At 43.6% G+C, this 13,143-nt stretch overlaps 1 protein-coding gene across 4 annotated transcripts in view; it reads left to right on the top strand.

Moving 5' to 3' along the window:
• Pitpnb (phosphatidylinositol transfer protein beta) overlaps positions 1-12,882 on the top strand; it is a 54,669-nt gene extending 41,787 nt beyond the window's left edge. For 3 of the 4 annotated variants that reach the window (XM_041648407.1, XM_041648405.1, XM_041648409.1), the window contains 3 exons: positions 4,335-4,445; positions 6,715-6,837; positions 11,081-12,882. In XM_041648407.1, the coding sequence (XP_041504341.1) occupies positions 4,335-4,445; positions 6,715-6,837; positions 11,081-11,131 (285 nt within the window). In that variant the 3' untranslated portion in view covers positions 11,132-12,882. Of the gene's footprint in view, positions 1-4,334; positions 4,446-6,714; positions 6,838-10,034; positions 10,120-11,080 lie in introns of all 4 variants that reach the window. The other variant, XM_041648406.1, reaches the window with a different exon arrangement.
• Positions 12,883-13,143: the final 261 nt, after the last annotated feature.

Genomic DNA, 13,143 nt, shown 5'->3' with positions numbered 1-13,143 from the left:
GACCAATCTTATCTGTTAAAAGCCCTAAACTGAAGGCCTGGCGAGACGGCCCAGCAGTTATAAGCACTGGCGACTTCCAGAGGACCCGAGTTTAATCCCCAGCACCCACATGGGGAGTTACAACCATGTGTGACTCCAGTCCCAGGGATCCAGTGCTGTCTGTCTGCTAGCCTCTGTGGGCACCGTAAACACTCATACTTACATAAGCAACTAAAATCTCAAATATTTTATGCCCTAACTGAGCTTTCACCTCAGTCTATTTAGCTTTGATGTAAACATCAAAAAGGGGTGGGAGGAGCCCAAGCACACTTATATTGTCATAGGCAAAGAAAAGAGGGCAATTTGAAAGAGTACCCATAAAAGTTAAGGCAAAGGAAGCCTTTGTCCTAAAATGTGTGACTGAGAGCCAAAATATTTTAAGAGTCAGGTGTTTTGTTTCTGGGTTTTGTTTTTTTTTTTAATAACAAGGTAACCTTTCCCACCAGTGATAAAATCATGTGAGTTTTGAAAATACAGTGTTGAACCTAAAAGAAAAAACTTGGTTGTTACCCGTTTCACGTGGCCTGTTTCTTTTACAGGTGTCTGGCTATTTAGATGCATCTTGCTACTTACTGATTTGTCCTTGCTCCCAGAGCAGTTGATCTTAGGAAGGTGGCTCTTCCCATAGATACAGTGCAAGAAGCAGAACTACTGTTGAGTTCAGGGCCAGCCTGGCTTTAATGGTCAAATGGTCCTTCGTGGCTGTGCATACAGTAGCTGTCGTTTAGAAGACTTGAAAAGTGTTGTGGGTATGGAGAGTATTACTAAGTGGGTTTGTTCTGAATAAGTTAGTATATTTGTATTTGCTTCTCTGATAACAGGGCAAATGATAAGAGTTAGTAGCTTTCCATCCTACCACGTCAGATTGTGGAACTGTTTAAAGCCCTGTTTGTTTGAGACAGGGTCTCTCTGTAACTTTGGCTTTCCTGGAATCAGTCTGGCCTCTGCTTCCTAAATGCTGGAACTGAAGGCGTGGACCATAAAGCCCTATTCTGTTGTAATAAGAGCGGCGGGGCTGCGTCCCCGGCACCCGGCACCCGGCCGCCCACATGGCTAGCTCTAGCTTATGCCCCGAAATAATTACACGGAAACTGTATTCTTTTAAACACCGCTTGGCCCATTTCTATCTAGCCTCTTCTAGGCTAGCTCTCGTACCTGGACTAGCCCATTTCTAATAATCTGCTGTAGCCCACGAGCTGGCTTACCAGGAATGATCTTAACCTGGGTCTGTCTGGAGTGGGAGAATCATGGCGACTCACTGACTCAGCTTCTTTCTCCCAGCATTCTGTTCTGTTTTCTCCGCCCACCTATGTTTTAACCTATGAGGGCCAAGCAGTTTCTTTATTGCTTAACCAATGAAATCAACAGATTGATATATGACACTTCCACATCACTATTCTTAATCACTAGTTTAAAGCCTGAATTAAGGGATGGGTCCCTACCAGTCGATTTTAAACAGGAATACACTTAAAATACCATGAGCATATTAATTATTGAAGGAAAACATTTAGCTTGTGTATTAGTGTCTTTCTTTGATACTACTTTTGTGATTGCTTTCCGGTGACTTCAGTGAGGTGCTGGTATCTACCAAGAAGACTACACCAGGAAGTTGAGGCAGTGGGCTTTTGTCTCCTTGAACAGATTTGAGTGGGTTTTTATTTGTTTTTAATAACTGCTTATAAATTGGATGGAACACAAAGAGTGAGGTCTGGGGAGACAGCTTCAAGAACTAGGATTTTTTTTTTTTTTTGGTCCCATTTATTTTTTAAAATAATTTTTAAATTTTTTTAATTTTAAAACAATCTTCTCATTTTACATACCAATCCCAGTTCCCACTTCCTCCCCTTAAAATAATTTTTATAACCCAGTGCAGGCTCTATAAGTTGCTGTGTTAATTGGCCTAAGTAGCTTGCCAGCGTCCCTAGGAAGCATATGGGAAACAGCCTGGTTCATTGTGGAGTCACTGTGTGCTTGGAGTCCTGGCCCACCTGTAGAGGGCGCCTGTGTTGCATTTAGTCCCCTTGCTTTTATAAATTGTGGGAGAATTCTGAAGAGCTGTCATTCTGATGGGTGGGGCTTTGTGGAGAATGAGGTATGCAGCTCTTAGGGTTTTAAGGAAGCTGTTTATAGCTCAGAGTTACCAGAACTTGTCCAAGACGAAAAAATGCTTAGAGCTGTTAGTGTTGCAGGGAGTGTGAACAGGGCCTTGTGTGGATATAGGGGCTTCACATGCCATTAGATGTAAAGGACATGTTTGGTTTACCATCTGCAGCCTTGGAGCTAAGCTTGCTCATCCCTGGTTCACCTCAGTGGATAGTCTAGAAGAGTGGAGCCAGTGAAGGTCGGGTTCCACATGGCAGGAACCAGGGTGGACCCTGCTTTTGACCTTGTACCAGCTAGACCTGCCTGACACTTGAGCCACATTCTGCTCAGGCTCAACAGCACTCATTGGATCAAAGGCCCTAGCATGTCCTCACTTCATTGTTTATTGAAGAGATGGTCTGTGGAAGGCTCACCTTACGGTCCTTTCTGTAAAGCTTGAAGGCAGGGTGTCCAATAGAAGCTGGCTGACCTCTACCATACCAGATGTCCAGCTTAGAGCCAAGCTTGCAGTCGAGGAGAGGGAGGCTGGTGTCAGTTTAACTGGCATGGTAGAAATGAAGATATCTAGAGCGACACTTGCACGTGTCTCAAGCCTGACTTCAGATTATTGAAACAGTAGACTCAGTAGTGGGGATTTCCCCAGGAATCTTGTGCTAAAAGAAGGAAGAGATTCCACAGTGTTCTAACATGTTATCACCACCTTACAGGATAAGACTTCAGGTCGCTGGTGGGTGGGTCTGCATCTTGTCAGGGCTTATGTACATAGCCTTAACCCTCTATTTAAACTTCAGTTTCACTTTAGGACCCCAAAGATGGACTTGAGGGGTTTGCTGCATGTCTTTAACTCTCTTCCCCATGTGATCACATCAAGTAGTCCTCCTTTTTCTGCTTGCCACTATTAAATTGGCTCTTTTTATTGACTTATTGATGACAGGTGTCCAGACCTGACTCAACATATCTGATAACATCTGTGTGTACTACAGAGTCTTTGATGAACCGTTCCCACCAGGGATAACACTATTGAAAATACACATGTGTGGGCTGGAGAGATGGCTCAGAGGTTAAGAGCACACTGACTATTCTTCCAGAGGTCCTGAGTTCAATTCCCAGCAACCACAGGTTGGCTCACAACCTTCTATAATGGGATCTGATGCCCTCTTCTGGCATTCAGGTGTACATGCAGATAGAGTATCTTTTTTAAAAATTAAAAAAAAAAATAACACACATTATCTGAATCAGTTTTGTGTGCCTGATAGCACCTAACGTGGTGATGTGTAAATGGTCCCCACTTAATAACTGCTGAAGCCAGCTTTCCAAGTGAGGTGTATTTATACACAGACTAGCCCTCCCCACGGCCATGTGTGCTGTTAAAGCAGAGTTGCTTACACTAGGTGGCAGATAGCTGCTAGATATCCAGGTGAATGTCTCATCACCCTGCCTAACTCTCCATGAGGGGGTGGGGAGTGCAGTCAAGAAACCCAGCTGGGGTAATTTTTTTTCAAGGGGTACAGCTTAACTCCCTAATGTGGCAGTTACATGGCTCAGAGGACAGCTGCTTGCAGCATCTCTATCCAAGAAAGACTTGATTTCCACCGACATCATTTGTGTGGATCTCTGGAAACTGGAGCTGCATGCACAGGCCGTTCATGGTGTGTGTTTGCATTGCTGTCTGTGGCCCTCTGTTCTCACCAGCTGTGCTGCTCCACTTGGAAATGTTTAGAAATACAGAAAATGGTGAAACTCCACAATGGGAGCTAGGAGAGCTTTACCTTGTTTAAGGCTCACTACTGATAAGACCTTCACCATACATAAGAATTCCATGAAGCCAGCAGTGGTGGCACACACCTTTAATCTCAGCACATACCCATCGTGAAGCAGAGCCAGGCAAATTTCTGAGTTCGAGGCCAGCTGGGTCTACAGAGTGAGTTCCAGGACAGCCAGGACTACACAGAAAAATCAAAACCAAAAGACAATAGTTACAGCAGCTATCAGATTCAGCTATGAGATCTCACAACTAGGAAGTAACTTGGTGTGTGGCAGGAGAGGAGTACTGGCCTTTTGTTTAGATGATTTCAGATTTCTGAATTAAGCACAAAATCAGTTTTCCTTGTGTGTCTGTGATGTTGTTTTATAGTAGTCGGTCTTGATCAGAACCTGTACCCAAGTCACAGTTTTTCCATTTTCTCATCTAGAAGGAACTGGCAAACACCCCTGACTGTCCTAAGATGTGTGCCTATAAGCTGGTGACCATCAAGTTCAAGTGGTGGGGGCTGCAGAGCAAAGTAGAAAACTTCATTCAAAAGGTAAATCTGCTTACAGTGGGACTTGCTTGTGGGAGATTTGAGAGAAGGTGACTGTTGGAAAATGGTTTCTATGACAAGCATTTTATCCTTTATGACATTAAAGTTACTGTCACTGTGTCTGTCTGATCCCCTGAAAACATCAAATCCAAATAACAAGATTTTAAGAGACTTTTTTTCTCCTCCCTCCCTCCCTCCCTCCCCCACTAAGGTCTTTTGTGTGTAGATACTTTGCCTGCACGCATATCTGTGCATCGTGTGCATGTGGTGCCTTTGGAAGCCTTGAAGAGGGCATCAGATGCCTTGGAACTGGAGTTAGAAACAATTGAGAGCTGTTATGTGGGTGCTGGAACGCACACCTGGGTCGTCTGGAAGAGCTGCGTTGTGGTCTTAGCCTCACTGAGTCATCTCCTGCCCTTACAGGACTGCTTAGGAGATGCAGTGTTTATTCAGTGAGCTTCCAGTACAAAGTCCCTCCCGTGACTAGCCTGGCCATGAAGAGATCCTGGCAATCATGCTGTCTTGTCTGGAGTGTCTTCTGTAGAGGTCTTGCCAAGAGTAGGTAGACCCTGAATTGGTAACATGATCTGAGGATCCCTATCCTAATTTCTTTTTTAAAAAATGAAGCCTGGTCTACAAGAGCTAGTTCCAGGGCAGGCTCCAAAGCTACAGAGAAACCCTGTCTCGAAAAACAAAAAAAACAAAATAAAACAAAAAATGAAGATGACATAAGCAATTAGATATAGAAGGGGGATCACAGTGATATAAACACATTTATGTATAGTGTTGCCCAACATCACACAGAACAACAAAATACAATAGGTTGTAAATACACAGGAAGATGCAGGAATACCCTATGGTTACTGTTCCTATAGTATTTACCCCCATCATCATTATAGAAATGTCTTTGGGGACTGGAAAGACAGCTCAGTGGTTAAGAGCTGCTTTTCCAGAGCACCTGGGTTTGATTCCAGCGCCCACATGATGGTTTACAATGATTCGTAATAATAGTTATCAGGCATAGGGGATTCATGCCACTTTCTGGCCTCCATGGGCGCTGCGGTGCACATGCAGTGCACAGACATGCATGCATATACATAAAAAGAAACCCTAGGAAATAAAAAGATGTCCCTGTTACCTCCTGGAATGTCATAGTGCTTCTTCCGCCTATTCACAACCATCCCTTGAGCACACTGTGTATGTGCTGGCCTTCTTTCTCACCTAGACATTGTAATAAGTAGGTTGACAGTCCAATTTAAAAGTCGCATGTGTAGACATACAATTTTCTGTTCATGGGGGAAAGTTGAAAATTGTTCCCAAAGTGTCGGTTATTGTTATGTATTTTGCTCTCATTTTTGGGAAAGTTGAAAACAACTTAAATAGTCGGGTATTTAAATTTGCTATTTCTATACATGGTTTTCATATGTTTATGTGTGTGCATACACATGGGACTAATGTAGTACACAGAAGAATCAGTGCAGAGTACATAATGCTTTCATCAGTGTCTAAGCACGGGGGTTTCCTTCAGCGCAGAGAGAAGACTGGGTCTGCTTTTATTGTAGAAAAATCCAGTTGACCTTTGATCCGTGGCATTGAGAACAGGTGTCAGTACATGAAGCCCAGCAGGAGCATATGGAATTCAGTTATGCATGCTGTGCGCTCTTGGCTTTTACCAGACCATTCATCCTTTCGCCAATGGAGATTCTTTCCCATTTCTCAGGGAACTTTGAAAATAAGTTTTGAATTATGTTTGTTTGTTACATGTCATTGTGTATACCAGCTGCGTGGGTGTGGAGGTCAGAGGACAGTTTGGGAGTTGGTTCTCTCCTTATTACACCGTATGAATCCATGTATTGGACTGAAGTCATCATGCTTGGAAGCAAGCATTCTTACCTGCTGAGCTGCACTGCTGCCCCTTCACAGGGAATTGATTCCCTGTATAAAATTATGCTAGGCTAGAATTAATGTTGATGTAAAGAATTTTTATTTTATTTTTCTTTTTGGTTTTTTTTTTTTTTGCAACAAAGTCTCTCTACATAGCCCTGGCTTTTCTGGAACTCATTATGTGGACCAGGCTGGCCTTGAACTCATGAGATCTGCCTTTGCCTCTTGAGTGCTGGGTTAAAGGTATGTGCCACCACACTTGGCCTAGTTTCTGCTGTTGTATAAAGTGGTCTTTTAACTAAGTGCAAGTTCATTTTATGGGCTGTTTGGTGCATATAAAGTTAAAATGTATCACTAATTGGATGTTTTTGCCACTTTGTTTTAAAAGCAAGAAAAACGGATATTTACAAACTTACATCGCCAGCTCTTTTGTTGGATTGACAAGTGGATCGATCTGACAATGGAAGACATTAGGAGAATGGAAGATGAGACTCAGAAAGAACTCGAAACAGTAAGATTGGTTGTGGTGGTTGTTTCCCTTATAAACCTGTGTGTTCTTAGCAAGTGTAGACCTGGAGTTGGACAGAGTTACTGCAAGCCGTTTCTCACCACGCGTATTTTCATCCAAATGGAACCTTTTGGACATTCCTGAAGGTGGACTAAAGCTTTCTTAACCTAAATATGTTCCTTGTAAAAACATCCCAGTGCTCTTTGTACTGGGTCTTGGGCATCAGTTTTTCTGCAACAGTACCTGTCTCGGTCCTTTTCATTTTACATAGAGATGCTTTCGGCTCAGCTCCTCCGTAGGCAAGGTGAGGACAAGGAGTCTTTTGAGTTCACCAGTTCCACCTCCCACTTAGCAGTAAGCTTTTCTTCCTTGAAAAACTCTAGGCAGATTGCAGTAGTCCTTGACAAGAGGTCAGGGTATAGTTTCAAGGCTAAACTTGCCCTAGCTCCTGCCCATAGCCAGTGGGCATCTGCACTCTTCCAAGGCCATTTTCCTTAGCTTCCACCCACAAGGATTTGGTTTTGATTTTTCACTGAGCCTGGCTTTTCTGCAGTTGGTAGTTCGTTCCCAAAGTGGGAAGTAAATCCAGGGCGTGCCTAGGGCCTTCAGGACTTCCACACAGTCACCCTGAGGCCTACTAAAGTTCCTGGCTCTGCAGGCCCTGCAGGTGTGGTATCTGATTGTACGAGACTAGAGCCCTCACATCACCGGAGGGTGGTGGGAAGTCAGGCTCTTTGATAGGGAAGGAATGCTGTCTCTGCTATAGCACAATGAAGAATTGTCTGCAGTCGGTTACTTAGGGTGATCAGAGCAGGCCTGCTTCTAATTAGCCTTATACCAATCTTTAGAAAGGAGTAGGCTATATGTTCTTAATAGGGCAATAGAATGTTTTAACCTATCTTATATATTTTTTTTCTAAATATTTATTTATTTATTTATTTATTTATTGTCTATACAATCGTCTGTCTGTGTGTATGTCTGCAGGCCAGAAGAGGGAACCAGACCTCATTACAGATGGTTGTGAGCCACCATGTGGTTGCCGGGAATTGAACTCAGGACCTTTGGAAGAGCAGGCAATGCTCTTAACCACTGAGCCATCTCTCCAGCCCATCTTATATTTTTATAAATGGATTTTGCTCCAGATTATTTTAGGTTGATTGAGTTTGGAATGTACTTTCCCATAGAGACAACATTATAAAGGGGTTGGTTTTCTCTTGCTGCAGCAAAGTTCTGGGTCTTTGGAGTAGGGTGGTGGAATGATCAAGCCTGGGTCATGCTGCTCTGGCCTTTACACCTCTCTCACCCTGTGCTCCCTTCTTCTCAATAGTTAGGTGCTTCTCTGTAACTGGAGGTTTCTCTCCGCCCACCAGTTCACGATTATCCACTCTGAGACTGTTAATTACAAACTGTTTGGCCAGTGGCTCAGGCTTATTACTAACTAGCTTTTACATCTTTTTTTTTTTTTTTTTCCTCCTCGAGACAGGGTTTCTCCGTAGCTTTTGGTTCCTGTCCTGGAACTAGCTCTTGTAGACCAGGCTGGCCTCGAACTCACAGAGATCCACCTGCCTCTGCCTCCCGAGTGCTGGGATTAAAGGCGTGCGCCACCACCGCCCGGCTAGTTTTTACATCTTAAATTAACCCATTTCTTTTAATCTATGTATTGCCACATGGCCATGATGTTAACTCACATCATGCTTCTCCAGTAGTGACTGGTGTCTCTCTGACTAACTCTGCCTTCCTTCCCCTCCCACTCCTATCTCTCTGCTTGGATTTCCCACCTAGCTATATTCTGCCTGACTATTAGCCAGATCAGCTTCTTTATTAACATATTCACAGCATACAGAGGGCATCCCACATCACTCCTTTAAGGAGCAGTCCTGGTGCCACCCCTCCCAGCAGGAACTCTTCCTCTGCTGTACCCTCCCTTCTAGTGCTCCAGATTCCAGAATATTCACTCCTTCTATCATCTACTCTGGAGCAGCTGCTTAAGCTGTAGCGTGGCTGCTTCCAGCTAGTGTTTCCCAAAACCTTGGGGTGGCAGAAAACCAACCTCAGGGAAGAACCTTTGCCCTAGTTGGGCGTTTTGTGTTAAACTGTCAGTTGAGGAAGACTGATCACCTGGTGACCAGGCCCTCGCACCCTGACTCCTTGGACAGACAGAATATGTCTGAGGTCTACTGCTCCCAACTCTTGATTCTTTCAAAGTTCTCAGCCTGCAGATATCTGAACACACCGTGAGATCCCCTAGCCTAGAAGTGACAATTTCTGCTCCCACATGTAGCAGGAATTTCTTCTCATGCCTAGTCAAAGACTCTTATACAGTGTAATATTCTTAATTCACAGATACTTTAAGAATTGACTTCCTTTTTATCAAAACACTTTTAGACTTGAGAATACCTGGCATAGAAAGGACATGCACATGTATGCACGTATGTGCACGTGTATGCATATTATGTATGTGTATGCACGTGTGTGCACGTGTATGCATGTGTATGTACGTGTATGCACGCGTATGCATGTGTATGTAGCCTGAAGTTTGCAGAGCTGTAAGAATTAGCCAGGTGGTGTAAGAGAACTGGCCATACCCAGGGGTGGATTGGAGGAAGGAATTGTTGTAGAAATACAGTATTGTTTGTTTTCTTTCTTTTTTCTGGTTTTCTTCTGTGAGTTTTTGTTTGTTTGGTCTGTAAATGTTAGAAATGCCTGCTCTTTTGCTGATTTGTGGGTTTGTTTTGTTTTTTTTCCTATCTGCTGTTTCTCTGTGTCTCTTCCTTTGATCCTTACTCTTTTCAGTAATCCTGAAAGCACTAAGAAACTTCTCTAAAAACAGCCAAAGTAGCAGCACCTTCACGTCTTCCTGTTGACCCAGAGACAGCAGTGAAAGGTGGACCACACCATGCTCCCTTTCCCTGAAGCATTTTCTCAAAGCATGATGACAACTTCCCTTGGAAATGTATCCCTGATAATTTGCTACCAGACTGGAGGTCTTTGTTTAAATGCAGATACAGATAACCTTTAAGGCTTTTTAAGGGAAATCTCACACAAGTTGGTTGAAGCCAGGACCTCAAAACTCCATCCCTTCTAGGTCTACATGAGAAGCAGACAGCTATGTAGTCATTGCTAGACCTTCTTTTCTCCACTTGCTTTCTAACCCCTACGTAGAATCATTTTAGCAGCTCATGATTTTATTTTACATTTAGATGCGTAAGAAGGGTTCCGTCCGAGGCACGTCGGCCGCTGATGCCTAGATGAGTCCCCTGTAGGTCAGAGACATTTTCAAACTGTGTAAGTGAAGACCTGGGTAAAAGAATTTCTAAAAACCTGCGCCTTTTGGTGATGGGGAGTTAACTGCTGAGCGCGCCACAGGCTCTTGTCTACAGTGATGGCATTCCACTTTTAGAATGAAGAGGTGCCTGTTGTAGAAACTGTGAGCATGTATGTTTTGTGGATCATTCTGTAGATTCATCCTACTGTCAGTGTAGTTGCTTGTTTAGTGGCGCTGTCCTGGAGACTGGTTCACCTTTTGATAGACAACCGACTAGTGGAACCGTTTCTCAGTAGAATACTCTGCGGTTCCCGTGGTAGTCCAGGATCTCTCCTGCCACACTATCAGGCTAACTTCAGAAGCTCACTGTAGGTAAAGTGTTTTCTGTGTGCCCCAGTCTCCCTGTTGACTCTATAGTTCACTTCACTTTGTAAGCCTGACACTTTTCTGTGGTGTTCCTACCAAAGTCTACATGTCCACATGACATTACCATAGGTGGAGCAGAGAGCAGCAGAAGCTACTGTTCTGTGTAGGTGTCCATGTGCTCAGACCTGCACTGGGCGTCCTTGCTGCTCCCGTCACAGAGCTGCCTTCCCCACATGGACTAAGTGAGAGGTGCTTGGTCATGCAGAGGAGCTGCTATGCCAAACAAGAATTGAGTAACACTTCTGAGATTTCCTGAAAGCCCTTTATCACTCATGTTCATTAAAAACAAAACAAAAACCGTTTTGGGGGGGGGGGGTTTAATTGTTACTTTGATTAAGTACTAACTTTCAGTGATTTTTTTTTTCTACTTTGAATTTACTTTTCTCTGTGATGAAATAAAATGTTTTGCCTTTAACGTGGCTGGTCTTTTTGAACAGAAATTAAGTTTTGGGGTGCCATGGTTTGGGGAACATTTTCTACTAGATATTTTCCATATTGAGTGTCTCAGGAGAGCCTGTGGCCTAACTTGCTCTTTGCTTCTTTACTTTCTTACAGCTACGGAGTCAAGGCCAAGTGAGGGGAACAAGTGCAGCCTGTGACGAGTGAAGATGCTACCAGTGTCTCTGTGTGATGTTTCCAGCGTGTGCCTGTGATGACTCAAGGGCACGTGTGCACACACATATACACATACACACACGTGTGTGCATGTGTGTATATGTGTGTGTCTGTAGCTGTATGTAAAACACATATGGCTAGAGGCCTAGATACACACACAAGTGTATATATGTATGTGAAAACATTGAAGGGATCAGTACAATTTCTCCAAAGTACTGTACCTCTCTTCAGCAAAAATACTAAAGAAAATATTTTCAATATATAACCTGGAACGGATTTTAATAATCATCAGTGTGATGCCCTTGATGGATAAATGGACTGCCATGTGGTGCTGGCTGGCGTGTTTCATGAATGCCAGGTGTGGACCAGTGTGTATAGTTTTGGGTTGTTTCTTTTTTCAAATCACCACACATACACTTTTTTTATTTTTATCCCATCAGCAGCAGACTCCTACAGAAAGGTATCTTCAGATTGTTAGATACTCCAGTGAATCAGGAGAGTAAACTCTGGATGTTTGGGTGTATTTGTAACTATTTATTTCTGGGTGGCCACTATCTTCCAGCCAAATCCAACAATGTCTGTCGAGTAAGGAGTGAAATCAAAGCTCTTTACTAGATCACCCAAGGGGCGGGGAAATCTTTTTTTTAAAATTGCCACTTTTTATTGGATTTTTGTATTTTGAATTTCAAGTATTTTTCTACATCAAATCTAGCAAAAAAAAAAAAGTGATGACGGTTTGTGATTCCTATAAACACTAGACAATGTTCAGACTCTGGCTGAGCAAACAAGGCGACAAAGGAAATAACCTTGATGGCATTGCAGTCACACAGAGCTTTTCTGTGGGGACTGTGCACACCGTCCATGTTGCTCTGAGCACACTGACATTTAGCTCTTTGCCTGCTGCAGTCCAAGCCAGGGGGAATGCTGATGGTGAGCTAGGAACAGTTAAATGTGGCACAGGACTGTCCCCATCCTGAGGCCAGCTCGATCCTGAGCATTGCTGCCGACACTGCTTCCTTTTCTTCCCTCTTTTTTCTTCTCTTTTTCTCTTTTTTTTAAAGGAAGGAACAATAGCTAGGTAAGTTTTTTTTTTTTTTTAATTAACTTTTCTGTATGATGCTGTTTTTCCTTGTCAGTCCCAGAAGCCTGACCAGAATCATACTGTTGAAGCCCTCAGGTTACACACTGTCTTTTTAACCTACATCACCCCACAGTCCTCCATCCCCCATAGAACATATTACCCCCACAGTGAGCCCAATAGTAACTGGTTCCTTTGCTGACAGACTTGCCCTGTGTGCCCCTCCTCCCATGCTCTGTGTTCCCATGGGAGCAATGACAGCACTTCCCACTGCATTGCAATAATACCCTGTCATCCTCGGCAACAGACCCTGGCTTCCATGTGCCCTCTCAAGATAAAGGCTGGTGTTTTTTCTCTGGATGCTGGTGGGAGATGGGTTTGGTTACATCAGTGGGAAAGGCACCAGAAGGGTCATTGCCAACCCCAGGCAGTGGAGAACCCAGTCTTTTCCCCAGTGAACCAATTCATGGACAGCTATAGTCACATTGGGAGTTTGGGCACACAAGGAAATGAGAGCCTGGTGTGGACTCTACTGTCTTCTAACAGCTGTGGAGATTGAGGGACGTGGTGAATGTCAAATACCTGTTGACTTGGCAGTCTCTTGTGTAAACTACAGTAAAACAAAGTAAGTGAAATTGAAACAAAAATAAATTTGATCACAAAATGCCGCTTGTGTGCTTGAATGGCCGTTTCCCTGGTGTCACTGGCTTGAGTTCTCTGGGTTTCAGCAATCCCACTCTGAGAAGGAGTGTTTTGCTGGTCCTGTGAAGTGGCTTGTTCTTGACGTGGGCCCATGCCGGTTAGGTTATCACGTGGTTTCAGAGGTGTTTTCCTGTCCTTATGGGAAACTGAGTACTGTTAGCCTCGGAGTTTGTAAAAATTATTTTTAAAGGAAAAATTCAGAAAGCCTTTGTTTTTAAGTGCT

The sequence above is a fragment of the Microtus oregoni genome, unplaced genomic scaffold, assembly GCF_018167655.1.
Source record: "Microtus oregoni isolate MIOR12 unplaced genomic scaffold, Mior012 000003F_ref0000135, whole genome shotgun sequence".
Classification (NCBI taxonomy): domain Eukaryota; kingdom Metazoa; phylum Chordata; class Mammalia; order Rodentia; family Cricetidae; genus Microtus; species Microtus oregoni.
This window is presented reverse-complemented; position numbering and strand designations above follow the sequence as displayed.